This window comes from Mustela nivalis (genome assembly GCF_964662115.1).
Source record: "Mustela nivalis genome assembly, chromosome: 3".
Taxonomy (NCBI): Eukaryota; Metazoa; Chordata; class Mammalia; order Carnivora; family Mustelidae; genus Mustela; species Mustela nivalis.
In genome coordinates this window covers 135558227-135580723 of record NC_139022.1, presented here as the reverse complement: position 1 = coordinate 135580723, position 22497 = coordinate 135558227, and the positions used below count along the sequence as shown (strand labels likewise).

General features: G+C 49.5%; 1 protein-coding gene across 1 annotated transcript; it reads left to right on the top strand.

Moving 5' to 3' along the window:
* The first annotated feature begins 791 nt into the window (after nucleotides 1-791).
* SAP30L (SAP30 like) lies at nucleotides 792-15594 on the top strand. The gene is made up of 4 exons (XM_082725149.1): nucleotides 792-1635; nucleotides 6146-6268; nucleotides 8482-8580; nucleotides 10323-15594. The coding sequence occupies exons 1-4, from the start codon at nucleotides 1438-1440 to the stop codon at nucleotides 10449-10451; spliced, it is 549 nt and encodes a 182-aa protein (XP_082581275.1). The 5' UTR covers nucleotides 792-1437; the 3' UTR covers nucleotides 10452-15594.
* Nucleotides 15595-22497: the final 6903 nt, after the last annotated feature.

Genomic DNA, 22497 nt, shown 5'->3' with positions numbered 1-22497 from the left:
TTTCTCCGCGTGCTCCGCAGCCCCTCCTCTTCCCCGCGGTTCGCCGAGTCCACCCTCTAGATCCTATAATGACTTCCGATTCTTCCCAGCCGAGGGGTCACCCAAGCCCCCTAGGGGTCTTCTTCCTCCCTCTCCTCCTCTTTCCGCGCGCACCAAGCCAGTCCGTCTCTACAGTCTGAAGTCTCCGCCGCCCGGAAGCATCCGACTACCTTGCAATACCCGCCATCAGTCCCTCATCGTCTCCTCTGCATGTCTTTCCACGTATCTGTACCGGCTTGTCCCTCAGTCTTTCCCGCCATGTCTGGCTTTCTGTCCTATTTCATCCACCCTACGTCCCACCGGTCTGCGGGTCCTCTGAACCCCGGTTCTTCGGTTTTACCCTGTCTGTCCTTCTCATGGCAGAACCTCTATCCCCGTAAGGTCCCCCCTCAAATACCCCTCCCTATGTTTGTCCCTCGGCACCCCCGCCCACGTCTGCACTTCCGTACGCCCCCGAATGTGCTCCTCTGTTCCGGGAGTCTGGCCCTCTGTCCAGCCAGACCCCCGCTCACCATCCCTCCCCCGGCCTGAAGAGAGTGCGGCCCCGTTCCCCGCCCGCACCGGGTAACTCTTCCCTCTTCCACTTTCTCTACTTTGAACCCATCCCAGCAGAGTCCAGGAAGTAGCCAGGCTCCGAGGACTGGCGGCGGAGGTGCCCAATGGAGCATGCCAGCGGCGGCGGAGGCCCCGCCCAGAGAGCAAACGCAGCCAATGGTCGCGCTGAGGCGGGACTTCCGCTGTCCCGCGGAGGGCGGGGGAGCGAACTGTTGTGGTGCGGAGCCTTGGGCGGGCGGCGGCCGGGCGGCCCAGGGGCTGCCGCGGGACTCGGGGCGCAGCCGAGTGGCTGCAGGGGTGGGGCGAGCCGGACGCGCCCCGGGGCCCGGGCGCCGCGGGTTCGAGGCCGGGCCCCGCGCGGGGAGGCCGCGCCACCCCGGGGGAGCTGCCCGGCGGCGAGTTTGCCCCGCAGCCGAAAGAAGGCGGGAGCCGGCGGGGGCCCTGGAAACCCCCTGGCAAGCCGGGTCCAGAGTCCCCGGGGACCGGTTGCTTCCTGGGACGCCCTCCCGGACGCCCCCGCCGAAGGGTAACGGTTCTGGGCCCCCGGCAGAAGGCACCTCCGGGTGACCCCCGGCGGGGCCCTGCGAGCCGCGGGAGCCGACCCCGGGGCCTCGAGCGGGGAGTAAGGGGCTTTCCGGAGGCGCGGGGCCGGGGGCCGAAGGAGCCGGAGCGCGGCGGAGCAGAGCCGGGCCTCCCCGGCGCGGGGCAGAGCAGCGCCTGGTCTGGAGACGGACTCCGGGACCCTCGGGTGCGGGGGCCTCGGCGACCTGCCCCGCGGGGTGCGCGGCCGCAGAGTGGCCTACAGGGGATCCTCCCGCAGAGGGGCTGGCCCGGGGCGGGGAGATGAACGGCTTTAGCACGGAGGAGGACAGCCGCGAAGGGCCCCCCGCCGCCCCCGCCGCCGCCCCGGGCTACGGCCAGAGCTGCTGCCTCATCGAGGACGGCGAGCGCTGCGTCCGGCCCGCGGGCAACGCCTCCTTCAGCAAGAGGGTCCAGAAGAGCATCTCGCAGAAGAAACTCAAGCTGGACATCGACAAGAGCGTGAGTCCGCCCCCGCCCCTGTCCCCGGCTAGGTCCCCGCGCGCCGCCACCCTTCGGCCGCTGTCCCTGGCTGCGGGCCGGACCCCGGGGCCCTCCCCGCCCTGGGCCTCGCCGCCCTTTATCTGCAAACTGGGGAGTTGCACTCGGGATTTCAAAGGCCGCTTCAGCGCAGACGGGCTCGGACTGGGATTCTGCCCAAATCCGGGGAGTTGGGGGGCGGAGGAAGGGGGGCTTCCGAGGACCTTTCCTGCCTGGGAACACTTAACAGCAGTTTAGGGCTTATTGTAGTGGTTTAGATATCGGGGCCGAGAGACTTGTGTTAATTCTGTTGGCCCACGAAGGAGCAAGTGTTGGGGAGGGGGTGATGAAGGGACCCGGCTCTTCTTCAACTTCTCTCTCCTCGGAACCCTGTTATACCTTCAGAAAAGGAAAGGTGGCAGTTACTTCCCACTCCCCCCGCCCCACCCCCCTGCCGCGGCCTTGGCTTCTGCAGAGGGTCACCGAGCTCGCTGCTTCGCATGCAGCTATGGGGAGGTGGAATTTTCAAGGATGTGGCAGAAATATGGCCAAGACCAAGTCTTGGGAGGAAGCTCTTTGCAGTCCGAGTGATGGGGAGGAAGAAAATCACTTTTCTTAGGGGTAGCTTCTTTAGAAAGGCGTTGGGGAGAGCGCTTTGAATTTGAATAGAATCGCCCTGTGTTTTGTGCCTAATTATAGGAAAACTTTCCCTGTGTGATTTCACCACTTCTAGTTAACAATTCTAAAGATGTGCCTATTGTCAACCAATTAAGAACTTTTTAGTTTGACATCTGTTGCTGCAAGCTTTAAGTGGCTGCCTTGTGATTAGGAATTGGAAATGAGTTAAGGGATATTTAATATTCAGGTAGCCCAGCTAAAAGCTCAGGTGGTTAACATCCATTCTCTTTTAGGACCAAAATTCCACTGTTGAGGGAAATTAGAGATTGCTTTTTAAACTGAAAAGACATGCACTTTTCTTCTTCGGATCTTACAGGTGAAACTGAGGCCCAGAGATAAGAAGTGACAGTGCCAACCTCACCCAGTGACTAAGAGGCTGGTTAATTTCTTAAATCCATTATCTGACTTACTTCCAAGCCCCATGCCATAAGCCTTGATTGATGAAGTCTTAATAAATAAAAAATCTTTGCCTCTTCTTCCAGGCTCTTCCCTCCTACCAGCAATTTATTTGTATTATGTTAACAATTGCAGTACATTTGCCACTCTTGGAAGATGCTGTTTTTTAAAATGGCTGGGGGTGAGTTAATGACTTTCTTACTACAAATCTCTATCAGTGAATGAATGAAAGGAATTCAAGGGAAAGCAAACAACTGGCTAGACACTAAGGTGGTCCAGATTAGGACACGTATTGAAATGAAGTGCCTAATTCTAAGACAGCAGTGAGTTCATCCTCTTGGAAACGCTGCCTACCTATTGTGTAGGTGGTTGGGAGCCTTTGCCTGAGCAGCTTATAATGTTTTCCAGTCCTCAAAAAAAAAAAAAAAGAAAAGAAAAGAAAGAAAGAAATTTCCAGCTCTTTTAAATCCTTAGATGCCATGACATCTGAGCAATTGTGCTGCTACCACTGGGGCTCCATTTACCCAGTGACCTCGCTGGGAAACCTGTGTTGGGCTATGTTGGTGGTTTCACACACACTGCCTACAACAGAGGCAGCATGAGCCTGGCAGTGGAGTTCCCCAAAAGTGACGCTCTGGAGGAGTAGTGTTTCAAGGTGGAATTACTCACAATTTGTTTCTAGGTGGTGGTGCAGAATCATTATTTCTGAAGGGGATTCTACTTCATTCTCACAGGCTTGGGCAGGAATTCAATCTAAGAAACTGCCATGTTACGAGAATTTTTAGCTGTTACAGAAATCGAAAGAGAAAAGAAAAACACTGGAGCCTTTGCTGCCACCCTCCTTCCACCTCTAGCCCCCAAAGGCCTCTGAGCTCTGAAATTTCTGAAAACCGGTACATATTTGAAAATGTTGAAGGAGAAGTAATGACTGTTTATCTTGTAAAAGGGCCTAGCAGAGAACCTTTTAAAATAATAGCACCAGAAATCCAACTCAGGCAGCTTACACTCAGTTCATGTAGACATTGGCTGTGCTCTATGAGCTATTGATACATAACATGCTTTCAAACATTCCTCCAATTGACATTTTCTGCTTTATGCTGGAGAAAAGTAGAAGTTGAGAAGAGTATAAAGAAAATGCTGGGGTATGGGGTGCCTAGGTGGCTCAGTGAGTGAAAGCCTCTGCCATTGGCTCAGGTCATGATCCCAGAGTCCTGGGATCCTGCCCCACATCAGGCTTTCTGTTCAGTGGGGAGCCTGCTCTCCCCGCCCCCACCTGCTTCTCTGCCTACTTGTGATCTCTGTCTGTCAAATAAATAAATAAATAATTTAAAAAGAAAGAAAAGAAAATGCTGGAGTAGGAAAGGACACGAGGGGTCAGAAGGCCTGGGTGACCTTGGCCAGATCATAACAAGATCTGTGTGGCTTCCGTTTATCTCTATAGAAAATGAGATCGGGGCCAGTGGGGTTATAGTAGTGATTGCTAAGTTCTCTCCCATCCAGAATTCCATTATTCTAGTGTCCTGACCTAAAACCTCCCAGCCACAGCTTCAGGAAATCACCTGTTCTCCTACCACGTATGTCCCTCTACGAAGTTGAGCAGCTGCTTCATCTCAGAGTTTCCATATGGTACTAGCCAACATGAGGGCCAGCTTCCCGTCAGGGAGGAGTAGTATGCTTTCTTCCCTGGTGACAGCATGGCCAGTGGTCTGTGCATTGACTAGGAGGGGTTTGTTGGGACAATGACACAGGCTGTGTCCAAAAGTCCTTTGGCAGAATGGACTCCAGCCAAGATACTCAAATTTGTGACCATATGTAAACGGTGGCTTTTGCTGGCCCACGCAGCTCTCCGACAGGAGGGATGGCACGTGCTGGTGCAGGTACACTCAGAGTGCTTGCTGTCTGCAAGTCAAGGCCGCAGAGTAAACCAGAAAGTGCCCGGACCCACCAATCCAACCCAATGAAGGTGCTAATTCACTGACTAAAAAGCAGTTTTCATTATTTTCTCCATGCAGAGATCTGAATCAGTGCTGGATTCCAATCAACTTAGTTTTGTCTTAAGAATTTAGGGAATAAATACAAATTCGGAAGTCTCTCAAGAACATTTGTTTAGCATCTGTTTCAGTGTCAACAACCCCAAGGCATTTACACAGGCATTTCATTTCTGGTAGGGTTTGGAGTGGCTCCCCCAGGCACCCTTGGTGCTTACGTTCTGAAATAAAAACATGTTCACCTCTCAGCTGCAGTTGCCGCCTTCACTTGCCCATATGCCTCCAACCTGCATTAGAAAGTTGGCAGGAGGCGTGCGTGTGCTAGCTCTTTCCTTTCACCTCATTGCATCCAAGAGAGCAAGATGGGTCACCGGCAGCTCTACTGGAGCCATCTGAGGAAATCTGGCCAGGGTTCTCCTTGCCGCGTCTGCTCAAACCGGCGCGGTCTGATCTGGAAATACGGCCTCAGTAAGTGCCACCAGTGTTTCCGTCAGTATGCGAGGGATAGAGGCTTCATTAAGTTGTATTAAGTGAACTTCCTTGAATGGGTCATCCAAGATACCTACCTGCAGATATCCAAGATACCTATTCACCTTAATGCCATCTCATTGTATATAAAATAAAAACCCTCAAATTATGAGTGCTTTAAAGTGAGGGGAAAAAAGGTCGGCGGGAACATCCAGCTTCTTTCATGTGGTTTCTGGGAGAAGGAGAGTTTCTGCATCTCTTTCCACTTCTCTTTGTGGACCAGATGTGTGGTGGTGCAAGAAGTATAACTGGGATACACAGGAATAACGTTTTTCAGAGAGAGGTCCTGCTGCAGTAGTAGCTGTTGTCAGTGTCAAAGTGGGAAGTCCAGTCTCCCCGTTACACTGTCCCTTCTTTCCTTCTTCCTGGGATATTGCCTTCCAGCCTGTTGTAAATTCACATCTCCTATAGGTCATATCACTCCCCGCTTCTAAAACTTTGGGGGACTCTGTCTTGTCTGAAGGAAAGTCTAAGCTGTTCTCGTGTCCCCTACCGCCGAATCTCCTTGTAGTCTGTATTTGAAACTCCTCTTAAGTCTTGATTCATCTTCTAATTCAGAATCTTTCCTGTCTACCCATAAATCCTCTTTAGTCAGAGACCAAAACACTGACTATCCCAGCCACAAGTCTCTCTCCCTTTGGTGAAGCCCTGCCACCTACTGTCTCTGGCCTTCAGGGGGGACTTTTATGAGCTGTTGCCTGGTATGATGGTAGTATTTGTGTCCCTTTGTGGGCTTCTCGTTCTACAACTCAGCAGTAAACTCCTGGAAATTGGGGTCTCCACGTTGCTCTTCCTTCTGTCTCTTCAATGCGTTGCAAAGGAGAGAAGCCCCGTGGCTCGAGAGCTGCCTGTTGCTATTCCCATGGAACTGGCAAGTCTCACTTTAATTTGCTTCCCATCAGGTAAGGCACCTGTATATCTGCGACTTCCACAAAAATTTCATCCAGAGTGTACGAAATAAAAGGAAGAGGAAGACAAGCGACGATGGCGGAGATTCTCCTGAGCATGACACTGACATTCCTGAGGTAAAAGTCAAAGAAATCTGCTTGAGAAAGCTGGAAAAGTGGGTTCTAATGTGATCCTTATCTCTGGTCTGGTCTGCTTTTTGGAGTAAATAATTTTAGTCCCCTTTGTTTGCTGTGGTTTATTTGAAAAGCAAATCATAGAATCATGGTAATACTGAATCTGAGACCTGAAAACTTAGAAATGAGTCAGTCTCACTGCCCCATCTTACAGACAGGCATGGAGACCTGAGGTCACACGTAGAGTTCGGGGTCTTCTGGCCACTGCCCTGTGCACCAGGCCATACAGCCTTTCTGCAAGAAGCCCTTGATACATTCTGGAATATAACCACAGTGTCAAGTTTCTTAAAACTTTTTTTTTTTTTTTTTTTTTTTTTTGCCTTTAGAGTTGGAGACTAAGCTTTGTAAGGATTGGGAGGAGTTCCTGGCCCTCTGTTTTCTGATCTGCAAAATAAAGGTGTACATTGTCAGTTCATACAGCTCTGGTCCCTGGTCCAGGCTGGTTCCCCAGGAGCCACTCCAGAGTCAGTTATAAGGGCCCAGGATTTCTCAACCCTGGCACTGTTGATATTTGGGGCCAGAGGAGTCTTTGTCGTGGGGGCTGTCCTGTGCATCGTTGGATGGTTAGCGGCATTCCTGGATTCTACCCATTAGATGCCAGTCACCACAGTAGTGACCATCCAGAAAATGCCTCCAGACATTAGAGGATGTCCTCTGGGGGCAAAACCGTTCTTTGCTAAGAACCGTTGCACTGGATGATGAGACCTAGGCTTCTCAAACCTTCAAGGTGCTGGTGCCTATTGAGCAAGGCTACAGGAAGGAGTATTGAATTTTCTTTCTGTCTACGTTGTTTTCACTTAAGACTCAGCAGAAGAAAACCCGTTTGTAATGTACATTGAATATTTGACACATGAATATTTCATAAGGCAACCGCCTGTTAGCGCTCAGAGTGGAAATGACTGCGTAGGAATAGAAAGAGTAGGTGGGCCTTTGTCTGAAGATGTGGAGAAAACCTTTGAAAATAGGGTCCTTTCCCTCCACCCTTCCCTATGTCCCTTTCTCTAGCATTGGTTTACAGCATTTTTCTATTGCCTTCAGCATTAGTATTATTATTTCATAAAGAAATGGATGTATTCAATTTCATTGCTTTTTACAAAAAAAAAAAAAAGGGGGTTTGAGGAATGTTTTGAAAAGAATGAAGGACTTTGGTCCCTCATATTGATCATTCATTTTGTTTTTAAGTGCCCTCCACCTGCCTGAAGCAAGAACATCTCTTTTAGAGGCAGGTAAAAGCAGCCCAATGTCTGGGCCTTCAATACTTCATGACTGTGCAGCTTTCCTCTCTTCCTGTGTTAGAAAAAGAAGGGGGGGTCCTTTCCCTCTGTTATCCAGTCATCTGCAGAGATCCCCAACCTAACCTGCTGATTTGTACACTGGCCACAGTAGCTTTCGAGTTTTCTCTGGAGAGTTGGTCAGGGTTCCAGCACTTGAAGGCTGAGCCTAGGGAAGAACTCTGGGAACAGCAGTACCTCCCGTAGTCCTTCCTCACGCCCCGCCATATGGTCCGCTACCAAGCTCAGGCCTGTCTTCCTCCAGGATGCCTGTCTGGGTTTACCTTTGCTCCCCATGCTTGGTGTACCCCTCCGGTATTAGCAGCCTCCAAAGCTCAACTTAAGCATCTCATTTCTGATCACTGCTACAACAACGTTGCCTGCCCGTCCATCAGTCTTCCCTACAAACCCCCACTAGATCCATCTTCCTGAACATCCCCCCGCCCGCACCTGTGTCACTCCTTCGGCTTTTTCAAGACATGCTGCCCTCCAGTCTCACCTTTTAAACGCATCGTGATTACCAATGACACCTGAGTCTGTCTCTTCATCTCCTGGCTTCCTGCACTCGTGGTCTTTCGTGGTCTTTCTCTCATTCCATAGTCTAGCCCTGTTCTCCTTAGCTTAAGCTTTATGGCTTCCGTGAGCCTCCCGGGACCACCCCTCTCCAGCTAGAAATCTTTTCCACTGTTTGTTTGGGTTTTGATTTTTTTTTTTTTTTTTTGTCCTCCCAGCCAGTTTTTAGTCCTCAGTGGACCATTCCTAAGACATCTCCGTAGTCCTCTTCCCCACCCCGTCCATCTTAGTGTAGTGCTGGGCACATAATGTGCTCTCGGTGAGCCGTGGCTAGTCAGGTCATGGATAACATGTTTCTCCTCTTCTCTCCAGGTTGATCTGTTCCAGTTGCAGGTGAACACTCTACGGCGTTATAAACGACACTACAAATTGCAGACCAGACCAGGCTTCAATAAGGCCCAGTTAGCAGAAGTAGGTAGACAAATTGCACTGCAAAAAGAGAGAGCCACCACTATGCTTCTGATGGTGATCTTGATTCTCCCTGCTGCTATGCATGTCGATCCTAATGCCCTCTGTAGCTCTGCAAGTAATTCCCTGTTCCCTCTCTTCCTACAATCTAGAATCCCACAGCAGTAAGACCTGGAAAGGTCCTCTTTCTATAAGAGAAATCATGGCACCAAGAGAGGAAAAGACTTGCTTAAAATCAGATGGCAAATTAGTAGCAGAATTGAGCCTGGACTCTTGAGGCTCCTGATTATAAGTCCTGAGCGTGCTTTTGTTGGTGCATTTGTTTGAATCTCGTTTTGTAAGATTCTGCATAAATACGGTCCTTCCTGCACATCAGGTATGTCAGATTAATCACCCCAAAACAATTGCTCCTGTTCTGTAGGAGCTGTTCTTTTTCTTCAGTTTTTCCTTTGATTTCTTCTCTGACGTTGGTAATGGAAGTATTTATTATAATGAATAGAACCCAAGAAATTTTTCTCCTACCCTGAGCTCTTAAGACAGTTAGGAGAGGGGAATGCTCCCTTGGCCCTTGTTGGAACGTACTGACGGCCTGGCTTGGTACTTCTGTCCTAGGGGCATTTGTGCAGGTTACCTCTTACCCTCTTTTTTCAATGTGCTTTTCTGCCTACTGTTGAAAATGGGGAAAGTGGAAAAAAGAAAAATACAGTGCTTCCATCCAGAGGTCACCACTCTATAGTGCTAGTTCTCGGACTCTTGATCTGTCCCAGCCCCCTCAGTCCATTCAGAAATTTCCTTAAATGGCGACAGCCCCATTGGTTTTTGGTCTTTCCTTTAGAGGTTTCTTGCCGATACATCATTTTTTCTTAAATTTCCTTCCACAGCGTCTAGATAAAAGATAGATAGAAGTGTACACCTCCTTCTTACCATAAGATCACGTTACCCCTTTGCCAGCATTCACCCTGCTGAAAGGGGTAGTGAGGCGGGGCAGGCGCAAATCTGCATTCTCAGGACTTGTAAAACAAAGCCAGGTGTCAGGAGTGCACGGTAAATGAATTATTTTTCAAATGTGATATGTCTTTCAAAAGGCAGCTGTGTACTATTTAGATGAATTCTTGGGTCAAATACTTACATCTAACCAATTGGCAATTCATTTGACACAGTTTTAAAAAGACACTTTTGTGGGCACCTGGGTGTCTCACTGAGTTAAGCATCTGCCTTCATTCAGCTCGGGTCATGGTTCTGGAGCCCATGGATTGAGTCCTGCATTGGGCTTCCAGCTCTGCAGGGAGTCTGCTTCTCCGTCTGACCTTCTCTCCTCTCATGCTTGCTCATTCTCTCTTTCTCTCTCTCTCTCTCTCTCAAATAATGCTTTTACAACAAAAAAACACTTTTCTGCCTGGTGGTGCCAGAGCCTGAGAGCTGGTGATGGCAGCAGCTGGCCAAGCAGAGCCATCCCCGCCTCATCCTCCTTAGGGATGCTCTTGAGATTGTCCCATGATGGATAGCTGGTTGCCACTGAAACAGAACTGCACGTTGGCAATGTTGTGGGTTCAAGTACTGCTTTAAGAGGCCTGGAAACCGAATCACCCTGCCTCCTGGGGGAGAAGAGTGTCTGAGTTCTGCAGCAATCAAAACCCCTTCCTAGTTCTAGACGCCAACCCCTGCTCCCTCTTTTGCGTAGTGCAGGATTTGTGGCCCTGATGTAGGTGATGCTTTAACAGACTCTGGTGTTTTCCCCCACGTAGACCGTCAGCCGACACTTCAGGAACATACCTGTGAATGAAAAAGAGACACTCGCCTACTTCATCTACATGGTGAAGAGTAACAAGAGTCGACTGGACCAGAAATCGGAGGGCAGCAAACAGCTCGAGTGAGGACTGAATGCATCATGGAATGAAGTATAATGCTGAATGCACAGGTGAAATCTGCGTGTAAGCCCATAAAGACTGTTACATTTTATTGTAAATAAAAAAGTTGAATGATGAATACTATAAATCTTTTTGGTCAGGAGGATTATATTCTCATGTTCAGCATGTGTATACAAAGACTTTCTTTTAAGGCAACTACCGGACTGAAAAATCAAGAGCACTAAGAGATTTAAAAATGACGTACAGCAGCATTCAACAGCGCATTAAGTCAATTCTCCTGGAAATGTGGGACAAAAAATATGTTGGTACTCACCTTGTACGACCATTCTGCCTTGTGTGAGGTATAGGCCTGGAGGAGCAGTGGGGTACAGTCAGCCAGAGGAGCGTGAGCAGACCTGAGTCTCCTGGGGACAGGCGTGCCCCGCTTTGTTGCTGGCATTGTCGTTGATTGGTCAGTGTGACAGTGGTCCCCCGCACTGGCCCCTGCCTGGCGCACAGTAGACCCACACTTAGTGCCGGCGGGGAGTGGGGGCTAACTGTGCCTTTTAGCATCTACTTCATACCTGCAGTTAACGAGACCGCTGGCACTCCTGTGGCTCACCACTTGACTTCTAGAGTGTGGAGGAAATCTGAAGCACCAAAAGGAGGTTTCTCATCAGAGGAGGATTTGAGGGCAGTTGCAGGTACTAAGCTATATTTGTGGAGGTTCCAGAAACACTGATGCAGGGGCCCTCACAGGAGACGCAGCTCTTTGCACACAAGTCTATGCTTTACTCTTTGGGGTGAAGTTGGGAAGTAGGACTTCAGTCATCCTCGCAGGCCATAAATGCTTTGACTTTAATGGAGCTGTTTAGTGATTTGGGGCTCGTGTTTTCAGAAATACTAATCACCAAGAAAGCTGCCAAGGATCATGTGATTCCTCCTCAGAAGTCCATTTCTGTGAATAAAAAGTCTGACGCCTTGACTCCCTAGGCTCGGGGTCACCAGCAAATCATAGGTTTGAGCAACAGAGGTCAGTGCCATCTGATATTCATTTTTGTGAGCAGTTTGCCTCCCTCTTGGGGGGAGGAAGATGGCTAAAACAACTTTTTAAAGTATGAATAATTACCTGGCTTTTTTTTCAAGTTCAGAAACCCAGATTCCTATATCTTATTATATCAGAGCCAAAGTCTCCTTTGAAAACAAAGCTTTATATCCAAAAGTATGCTTTTACAAACGTTTCTGATCAGTGTGTTGGGGGACAAAGGATGTGAATGGGTGTGGGAGAAAGGAGGAGACTAGGACTTGGATTTGAATTTCTGACCATCTTGACACATATTATGGTCAAAAGTATCATTTTCCTACTCCGTTTTAATCGTGAGTGCTTTCTTAAGCCTTAAATTATAAAAGAAGCCGTGGATGGCCTAGCCCGGCAGAGAGTTTTCATGTCTCATAAACGGCTTCCTCTGAGCATCAGCACAGAGAAGTTCGAACACGACCTCCAGCTAAGCAGTCTGTTCGTGGGGCAGAGGACCATGCTGTCTGTGGACCGGGGACAGGCCACCCCCTCGCTGAAATGCAGTGTGTTCCATTGCAGCAAAGCATTCACCAGTGTTCCAAATGCATGTCTAGCAGATTGCAGCCTTTTTACATATGTATAAATGAATGTACATAGAACATACTCTAGGCTATGAGGGGATCTTGCTTTCATACACCCAGCTGTGGATGGCACATCAAGGTGCTCTCTGAGTGTTTTTAGTCCTTCAGATTCAGTATGTAGAGACTGTCTCGCTGCTTAGAGCTGAAGGATGTTGATGGGCAGACATCAAGAAGGCCCAAAGTTCTGATGCTTATATAGGTCTTTCTCCTGAGAGACTGAGTTAGAAAGTCTTGAAGGCATCAAACACCAGGCCCCCCTCTGTTAAGGGGAATGTTTTCTCATCAGGCCACAGTTTTGGGGGCAGGTAGCGCCTACAGGTGAAGGCCTTGGTCACCTGCTCTCTGGAAATGTCCATCTCTTACTGAGAAAATCCATCTTTCTGATGTTGAAGCAAAAATTGCTGATGTGTAGGGCATGACACTATTTCTTGAACAGCAATTGGTTTCCTAGTTGAGAGAGAGAGCAGTCCATTTGTATACAAGAAGCTGTGGTGTTAGGATCCATCTGTTCCCGGGTCTCTGTGAGAATGCTTTTGTTCCGGTGTGAAGTCTGGGGAAACGCTCACCTTCGACCAGATGCTCTGCACACTGGAGACTCCCACCCCCACCCTGCCACCTTCCCTTAAAAGAGAGGTAGTTTTGGAAAGTGGAGGCTGTGGGTATCTTTTCAGTCTCTGAAAACATGTCAGATGAGAGGAAAGACCAAACTACATGAACTTACAATTTTCTTGTGTGCAGAAATCTGTTCTTTCATCCAACCACTAAGCCACTTGCCTTAGCCCTTCTGCAGTTTCCCAAGGCTTCATCTGTGGGCAGGCAACTCCTACCTGTTAGAAATGGCCCCGAAGCAGTGGAGTTTGGGGAAAGCAGTGTTCATCATGGCCGCCTACATTTTTTTACACCTGCCAAGGACTCTTGCGCTTCTCTCCACCTGTAATGTTGCAACATTGCCTTCTCTCCTCTTGGTGCTCCTGGGCAAAACTGGAATGTGAAATCCAGAGCTGACATTTCTCTGCTTAAAGAGTACATACAGTTCCTGCCTCGGCCCAGCCTGGTCTGGTTCTTTCATATGCCCTGACGGTTGTCACGTGGAAGTGCCTGTAGCCTGCCACTCGTGTTGCGTCGACTTAGGGTTTTAAAAAGACAAATGGACAAACTTTATTTCCATGGACTCTTAGGTTGGCAGCATCACATGAAGAAGTTCATAGTCGAATCCCATGAAAGATTAAAAGCAAAGGCTTCAGGATTGGCACTGGAAAATGACGAGGAATTGCACGTATGCATTAGAGCAGCCAAGTTGTAGAAGTTCCTGTCATGGCTGATATTACTAGCCTTCCAGGAACAGATACTAGTAATTGTTTGTGGCTGGAATGTTACATCTAACCTTAGCATTTCAACTGGTTATTTTGTGGGAAGTTTTTGGTTAATATTCTGCAGGACAGCTCCCTGGTGGAAGGGAGAAAGTAGGAGCGGGTACTTACTCGGGGGGCCTTGTCTATTGAAATAGCCTGTCCAGACCATGGGTCCCAGAGAAGTTGCTTCATGCAAGTCACCTGAAGGCTCTCAGTCATTATAATATTGAGATCCAGAAACTAGGAAAGGGTCTTTAAGTCATCAGTCCAGTCTCCCCACAGGTGCTGACATTCTGCCTGCAACTGTCCCACCAAGGGTTTGGGCAGTCTGGGCTTAAACACCTCTGAGGACAGGGAACTCACTACCTCCTGGGGAAGCCTGCTCAATCTCCATAAACCTCTGGCTTTTCTATATTCTCTGTCATTTCTATCTCAGTCTCTGCCCAGTTTGGGGGCAGTGTGTGGAACAAGTTACTCATCTTGGCCAAGCACCTAATTGCTGGCACTATCCCAGGGCACAGCAGTTGTCTTTTGGGAAGGAGCATCTAGCAGATAGATAACTTTGGTGTCCTGGCTGTCTTTCCCCTTCAGCATGGATCCATTTAGTTCCGTGATGAAGGATGTTGCAGAAACCCCATCAGCCTGGTTCTCCTGTGTTCTTGTGGAAATGGATGGAGGGGGTCAGGAACAAGGGGATGCTCTCAGCCTAATAAAGTAACCTAAGAAGGGGTGGGGCCCAGGTTCTGTGCTAGCCCCACAAAAGCTGATGCTCACATCACTTGGGAAAACTTTTAGCTAGGAGATTGTAAAATATTGCTCTGTTTGGAGTTTAAGGGCTCCATGGCTTCTGAGAGCTTGTACTTTAAGATTTCTACAAGTACTTCACACATTATTTTTATGGCAAAAACAAAGCTTGGGACCTTGGGGGAGGGGCACGCCACATGTCTCCATGTCTGAGAAGTGCCGTATTTTCAAGCTTGAAAGCCTTGTAAGGTTGTTCTTGCCCCATCATTCATTTTAAAGACAGGAGACTGACATTGAGAATGACCTGTCTGAGTCACAGGGGGGTCTGGACTAACCTTCCGTCCTCCTGACCTGTCCAGAGCTCTTCTCACTCTCTGACTTGCACATAACTCAAGTCCTGTTGAAAGTAAGCTGCTTTCAGATGTTTGAGACCTTGCCACTGAGCAGAGAGGTTTCCCAAGGCCAGCCTGGCTCCCAGAGGCTATGAACCAGGCTGCTGGACTCGAGGCTGTGCGACATGATCAGGAAAGGAGTCAGCTGAGTTTTGCCAAATGAATGTCTGGGGAGAACAGAACTAGCTGATGATTTAAGACCAGAGTTCAGAAGTCCTGGTGGGAGCAGCTCTAGTGTTGTCCTGGAATTGAAATTCTCACGAAATGGGCTTGCTGTCTGATCTGTTGGTCAGTCTTCTGCCTTTCAGGTGGTCCTTTGGGCTTGTGTCATTCATTTGGCCCTGATTCAGACAGACATAACTCTGAGGCCCTGTGATTCACGGCTTCCCAGTCCCTCTTACTGGGTTAGACAGTTGAACCAAAGGAGAAGTGAACTCAAGGTCTCAGCCTAGGAAGCATGGTGCTTTGGGGTGCCTTTCTGTTCTCTTCATTTTATTATGGACTGTTTTCCAAGTTCAAGGTTAGGAAGGGTGAAGTGGATCTGACACTCTGAGGTGGAGTCTAGTCTGGGGCCAGGTGGGACCTCTTGTTAAGGTAGAAATGTCTACACTCCCTTATTTCATCTAGCTTGTGTCCTAAGCCACGAAGCCTTCGGTTGCTCTCACTCCACGAGCACATCGTCACCAGGGACGGAGGGTTTCCAGGACCCCTGTTGTATGCATCTGCTGTCCGTGATGCCCATCGGAATGTTTTCACAGTGTGGGTTCGTGTTCCATTTTGTAACTGCCTTATCAAAAAGCAAGTGCCCTTCCATTCCAGGCCTCCTCATATTGTACTTGTTTTCCTGCCAAATTCGGGGGATCATTTGTATTTTAATTTTGTAATCTATGGCTCTGTACTGTTGAAAGGCTCTCAATTCTGTGGGGTCTCCTTAGTATGTATGTGACTTTTCATGTGGTGATATCACACAGATGGGATGGCCCGACTTTCACTCTTAATAAATGATCTGAATGAGTAACGAGAGACACATTCTGTTGTTCTCCTTGACCATCCACACGGGCCTCCGATGCCTTCACTTCCGTACGCGGCCTCTGGCTGTGTCCTGCAGCGATGGGTGACGGGGGTCTTTCCTCCCAGCTCTGAGTACTGGTTCCCGCATTCCCTCATCCAACCCCAGTGCACAGCGAGTGAGCTTCGGTCGCAGAAGTTGATTCCCTGCTCTCCCATTCATTCAAATGAAAGAGACCGAAGGTCTGACAACCAGAGGCTGGAATCTGAAGGCTGTGTAGCATCCCAGAGACCCTGGGCAAAAAGCTTCGCTCTGGGTCTGCAGCTATCCACCCATGAAGCAGGGATCTCAGGAGCCTGGCTGGAGGACTGCAGGCCAAAACGCCTGCAGGGGGCAGCCGGGAAGCGCGGGTCCCTCATGAGGTCACCCACTCCTGCGGTTCCAGCCTGTCGTCACCTTGTGGGGCTTCCAGCCCTGCGTGGCCACTTCTCAAAATTTCCCAAGAGGACCTGGTCATCTAGACCTTTATATGAACATCCCGATGTTCAAATGTCTCCAAAACATCTTTCACGGGTTGTGGACTAGCGTTTCTTCACCTACGATAGAGGCTTGCTAGTTAGACTTGGTGCGTCATCTAAATGCTTGTTAGAAATGCAGACCCTCTGCCCCCCATGCCTGCCAGCTGCCTACTGAGTCAGGTCTGTGTTGTTACGAAGTCCGCAGGCAAGTCACATGCTCAACCGTTGGGGCTACCTGACTGTGCTTCATGGGTGGGGGTCCCTGAGGCCCCAGGGGTGGGCCCCCTTGCCCAGCTGCGCCTCAGACTCCAGGCTTTCATTTTACGTCTGTCACTAGTGCCCCTTTAGTGCACTTCTGTCAGCAGAATGGAAGGAAGAAATGCAATAAATCTTTGTCTTCATCTTCTTCATTAACTTGAAGGAATATACACCAGCTCTAAAATGTTGAAGGCATCTCAATGGATGGTGTAGCTTCTCCCCCTCACCACCTCACCCCCACCCCCAGTCCACTTCTTATGTGGAAGTTGCTCTTCAGGAGGCAGGTTTTTTTGTTTGTTTGTTTTTTTAAAGATTTTATTTATTTATTTGACAGAGAGAAATCACAAGTAGATGGAGAGGCAGGCAGAGAGAGAGAGAGAGGGAAGCAGGCTCCCTGCCGAGCAGAGAGCCCGATGCGGGACTCGATCCCAGGACCCTGAGATCATGACCTGAGCCAAAGGCAGTGACTTAACCCACTGAGCCACCCAGGCGCCCCCAGGAGGCAGTTTTGAGGGCAGCTGGGACTGTCCCTGGGAGCCCACAGGATTCCTGATGGCTTGCCATCATTTAGATGATCCCTGAGTTGATTTCCTTCAGAAAGCAAAGAAGTTCTAATTCACATCATGTTGTCTCCCCATGTGAGTGTAACATAGTCCCCTTCCTCCTTCCCGCCCTCTGCCTGCAGCCCTCCATTTCTTTCACAGAGAAGCATCCGGTTGCCTGCTGTCCTCCTCTAACCCCCCCCCACACACACACACACTGAACCTCAGGGAGGTGCTTTGGCCCCAAGCAGGCTGACCTCTGCTGGGGTCGACCTCCCATGAGGATCTATGGACATGGGTTATGATGAAAGGATGAATCCACATCTTCACGTGCAGAAGTTGTCCTAGGAACCTGACACCCCTTTTTCAAAACAGACCTTTACAGGGGCGCCTGGGTGGCTCAGTAGGTTAAAGCCTCTGCCTTTGGCTTGATCATGATCCCAGGGTCCTGGGATCGAGCACTGCACTGCGCTTTCTGCTCCCCAGGGAGCCTGCTCCCAGCCGACCCCCGCCTGCCCCTCTGCCTACTTGTGATCTCTGTCAAGTAAATAAGTAAAATCTTAAAAAAAAAAAAAAAAAGACCTTTACAGTGCTGAATTCCGGATCATCTGAAGTCCAGCGTTTCTGAAAGTGTGGCACTCGCCACCTCCCACCCTGATCAGAATCCCCTAAGAATGCTGTGTATGATGCCAATTCCCAGGCTGTATCCCGGAGTCTCAGAACAGAAAGCTCAGGGGCCGAATTCCAAGAAATAATGGATTTTTGAAATTTCCCCACATAAGACTTAAGCTCAGTGAAGTTCAGAAGAATGTGGTCCAGAGCTTTCCCCATCCAGCAGCTTCAGGCTCGTCGGGAGTTACTAGCTCAGAGTTCCCAGTGAGACCTAGTAAATGAGTAGCTCCTCAGTCCTCCTGGGGCCCGGGAAACCATTTTTACAAGATCTCCCGGACCACTTGTCTGCACACTGAGATTTAGAAACTAGCGAATTCAACAGACACCACCCAGGCGCAGGGAGAGAAAGTAGCTGTATTCCACCTGACAGCTCAGATGTGTCAGAGCCTGAGCAAATACGGTGACATGCCCAGCCACAGAGACACTAAGACACTATGTAGAGGAACCCTTGCAAGGGATCATCTCCCATCTGGATAAAACCAGAAAGAAAATCCACAGTCGCAAGCACTCTGCCCGGCATGGAAGGCAACACTATAAATGTCCGCAATGGAATCTTCCATTAACTGTTTCTTAGTTTATGAGGATCTTTCCTGTCTAGAAACAAGGATAGCTGCTGAGTGTGGCGTGCACACTGAACAACATGCTGCTGGTTCTACACCCGCTGATTCCTTGACACTCACTACAATTACACAGAATAGGGACCGTTGTTGACTGCAGTTTATAGAGGAGTAAATGCAGGCGTGGAGAGGAGAAACTTTTCCGAGTCAAAAAGCTGGAGGCACTCTTGGGATGGGGTCCAAGGGTCATCTGATCCTGGGGACACATCAGGGAACTCAGGAATGCCACTCTTTGAAGCAGGAGAGCCACAGGCAGCCTTGTCCCAGAGTGGATTGAGTAAGTGGACTTACTAAACTTTAATGAGGGATTCCTAGAAGTCACTAAGACTCTAGTTAGGAAATTTAATAGGGTTTAATGGAGGTTAACAAGGTACATCCAACTTTGCAGCCAGGCTTTAACTTACCAGAGCTGAGCGGAGATTAACAAGCCCAGGAGGTGTGAAGGCACCTGCATGATTTAATGGGGTTAATGAAACTGTCAGAGGTTGGCTGAGAGGGACAGAGCCAGAGCGCGCCGCCGCTGTTACCAACTCAATCTGGTTGACGTCAAGAGACGTTTATTAAACAGCTGAAGCTTGCCCCGTCCTGCCCTGGCCACCACAGGGGGAGCAAGTCAAAGAAGGCCACAACCCACATGCCGTCCATGGTTACTCCTGGTTGGTGGGATTTGGAGTCTTACTTTCTCCTTTGTGCCTTTTTGGGGTCATCTAAATCGTTGATAACAGGCAAGAATCATTTTCACCATACCTATAACATTGCAAAGCAATTTTTTTCTTTTTTTTTAAAGATTCTATTTATTTGACAGAGATCACAAGCAGGCAGAGAGAGAGAGGAAGGGAAGCAGGCTCCCCACTGAGCAGAGAGCCCGATTCAGGGCTCAATCCCAGGACCCTGAGATCATGACCTGAGCCTAAGGCAGAGGCTTTACCCCACTGAGCCACCCAGGCGCCCCTTGCAAAGCAATTTTTAAAGTGCCCTCAAAGCACTCCTTCTCCACACACATAGTGTCTAGGTGACATATTCCTCAAACCTGTAGAAAACAGGTAAAAACAACAAGAATAATACAATCTTCAATTGGGCAGCACTCTACTTGCAAAAGGCTGTCCCCCCATCGTCTTGGTGGGTTTTCCCACACTCCATGAAATAGCCATATGCAAGTCACACTGGGCAGTGGGGGAGCACAAGCAAACCCTCTCTTCTGCCTCCCCACTTGGCACAGGGTCTTCACTGAGCTCTTCCTCTGTGGCAGGCCCAGCAGTACGCACATTAAGTGTCTTAGGATCCTAGGAGATGAGAACTATTATTCCATTTTATAGGTAAGTTTAGAGAGGTGAAATGGCTTGTCCAAGGCCCCCAAGAAGTGGTGGGGACAAGAGTCACCATAGGCCTATCTGTCCCCAAAATCCAGTGTGCCCTTCTCCTCACTCACCAGGTAAGCTGCTATCTCGTGGGAGCGTTGTTCTCAACAGTGAAGGAGTGAAAATAATCTGTGTGTCAAATAAAAGGAAACCAGATTTAGACATATATAAATAGGGGGCGCCTGGGTGGCTCAGTCAATTGGACACCTGCCTTTAGCTCAGGTCCTGATCTCGGGGTCCTGGGATGCAGCCCCCAATCGGACTCCCTGCTCAGTGGGGAGCCTGCTTCTCTCTCCACCTGCTGCTCCCCCTGCTTGGGCTGTCTCTCTCTGACACGTAAATTTAAAAAATCTTTTAAAAAAAGTATTATAGGGCACCTGGGTGGCTCAGTGGGGTAAAGCCTCTGCCTTCGGCTCAGGTCATGATCCCAGGGTCCTGGGATCTAGCCCCGCATCGGGCTCTCTGCTCAGCAGGGAGCCTGCTTCCTCCTCTCTCTCTCTCTCTGCCTGCCTCTCTGCCTACTTGTGATCTCTGTCAAATAAATAAATAAATAAAATCTTTTTTTTTTTTAAAGTATTATAAATACATCTACATGTAAAATGATACCTAATGACATGTAAGTGTGTTCTTATCAGTTTAGAGTTACTAGATAGGTATACTACACAAGTATATATGTATGCATGTTACATGGACATGAATATTTACACATGCACACTTACGCATACACACATACACGCACACACACACATCTGTATCTATCACTAAGGCCATATAGGTAGGCATATCAAAATAACTATATACCAGCTTTCTATGTAGCCATACTATATCTGTATCTATATGATTCAGAGTAAGAGCAAAATAGGAAGGAAAGTGCTTTCTGAAAATCAAGGGAGCTTCCTGGAAGAAGAGGCTCCTTGACAGACCCTTGAAGAAAATGGAAGGTTTCACAGCAGGCTAGGGTGAGGGGAAGTCCAGTTGGGAGCAACGAACCTCAGATGCCAGAGTGAGGAGCATGGACTTTGGAGTCACCAAACCTACTATTAATAAAACACCAAACCAAGCAATGCAATCTGGCCCAGGAAACGTTCGAGTGCCGGCTGTGTGCCACGTGTCTGAGGGAATGTGGAAAGCGACTCTGTCCTCCAGGAGCTGGGAATTGCAGAGGAGTTCACTGCCCGACAGGGATGGCAGGTAGTCCTTCCCCTGCTGACACCCGAGGGTCTGCGGGGCAGCCTCGAAGCCCTGCACCGGCCTGCCTTCCGAGGAAGGAGCCGCGCATAACGGGTGCGTGCTGTCTTAGGAAAGCCAGTGAGGAGTAGAATGAGCTTAATTAAGCTAAGGCAGCTAATGAGAGAGACTTTCTGAGGGCTCATGGCTACCAGGAAGAAGGAACCGTGCTAAGGGAGCCGCAGGAGGACCCGGGCCCCAGACTCCTCTGAGGCTCCTGCTTAGGGGACGGTGGGGGGATGGGGTGGGGAGGGAAACGCAGGAGTGGACCCGGCTTCAGGGCGGCTTCAGGGCGAGCAGGGCCCTTAGCTGTGGCAGGGGCAGACTCAGGCATGTCAGTAAGCAACGGCCTGAAGGTGAAACTCGAACCAATGAAGCTTATGGAAACCCAAAGCCCGGGGACAGAGGAAAGCAACTACTGACCAAACCCCAGCCTGCCTACTGGGGCTTATGGGGACTAGACCAAGCTACACTTCATTGAGCCAACTTAAATAGCTCTGAAGAGGCTCCATCACCGTCAACAGTAAGTGTGTTTACTTCTGGTTGCTCATATCATTCTCAAAGGCGCCCTATTCATGTTTCTAGCAAGGAATATTTCCTGGAATATGCAAAGGTGGTCAGGACACCATATTGGCAGAAACAAGAGCTATTATTTGTTAAGCACCTACTCAGTGCTAGACACGGTGCTAGGGTCGTAATCCTCAGACCAGCCTGCAAAGGCTATCATCATCCCTATTTTTCCAGTGGGGAAACTGAGCTCAGAGGAGTTCCACAGCTTTCCAAGAGTCTTCTGGTGAGCTGGAGTTTGAACCCATGTCAGTCTGACCCTTCTGTGCACTGTGCAACCCCTTCTCCAGAGAGAAGTCGGCTACTGAAAGTGTGGCGCACGTGGAGGGGCAGGAAAGCTCTCAGGAGAACTCAGGATCCCAGCAGTCGGGGGTTTTCATGCAGGGGGAAAGCCCTCGGCATTCCCTGAGCCGAGTGCCATAGTGACAGAAGGAGCTTGAGTTACCAAGAGAAGATTGTTTTGTTCTGTGGCTCCTGTCCAAAGAAAGAGAACAAAATGTATGTTGTGTCTTAGACTCTACACAGTAGGGAAACAGAGACTTCTGTCCCAAGGTGACTTTAGGGAAGAAGGCTTTGGAGATCTTGGATTGCAAAACCCCAGCATCCCACGGGAGTTAGCCTCGTGCCCAGGACTCCTAGCTCTGGGAACTGCCTGGGTCCCTTCTCAGCTCCCCTGAGCTGCCAAAAGCAGTTATAAAAAGTGTGCCTGGGGCTCTGGGTTCACTGCTCACGGGATTCTGGAGTCCTTAACTTGTTCCTCCTCACTGAACACAGAGGAGGGAGTACAGCCACCAGGTGGCGCCCTCCCCCTAGTGGCAGCCCCAGGCCACAGGGCAAGGCTCAGGGGTATTTTCTGTCCCCTCACCGGTGCAGTGTTTGGTGACTGCTTTGATTTCACACCACTGTAAAAATTGAAACAGTCAAGGCAGAAAGGGACTTAGATCTCTGGTCCGACCCTCTAGTTTTACAGATGATGCTGAGGTCCAGTGGGGGCAAGGAAATGACCAGGGTCACACAGCAGGCTAAAACCCCTTTTGTTAGACCATGGGGTCTGGTGCTTTTCCTACCCACTAAAGTGTTCTCACATTCTCACAAACACCTCCTACAAATACCTCCCACTCCCCACCAATGGACTGCTGGAGCTACCTTGGGCCAAGA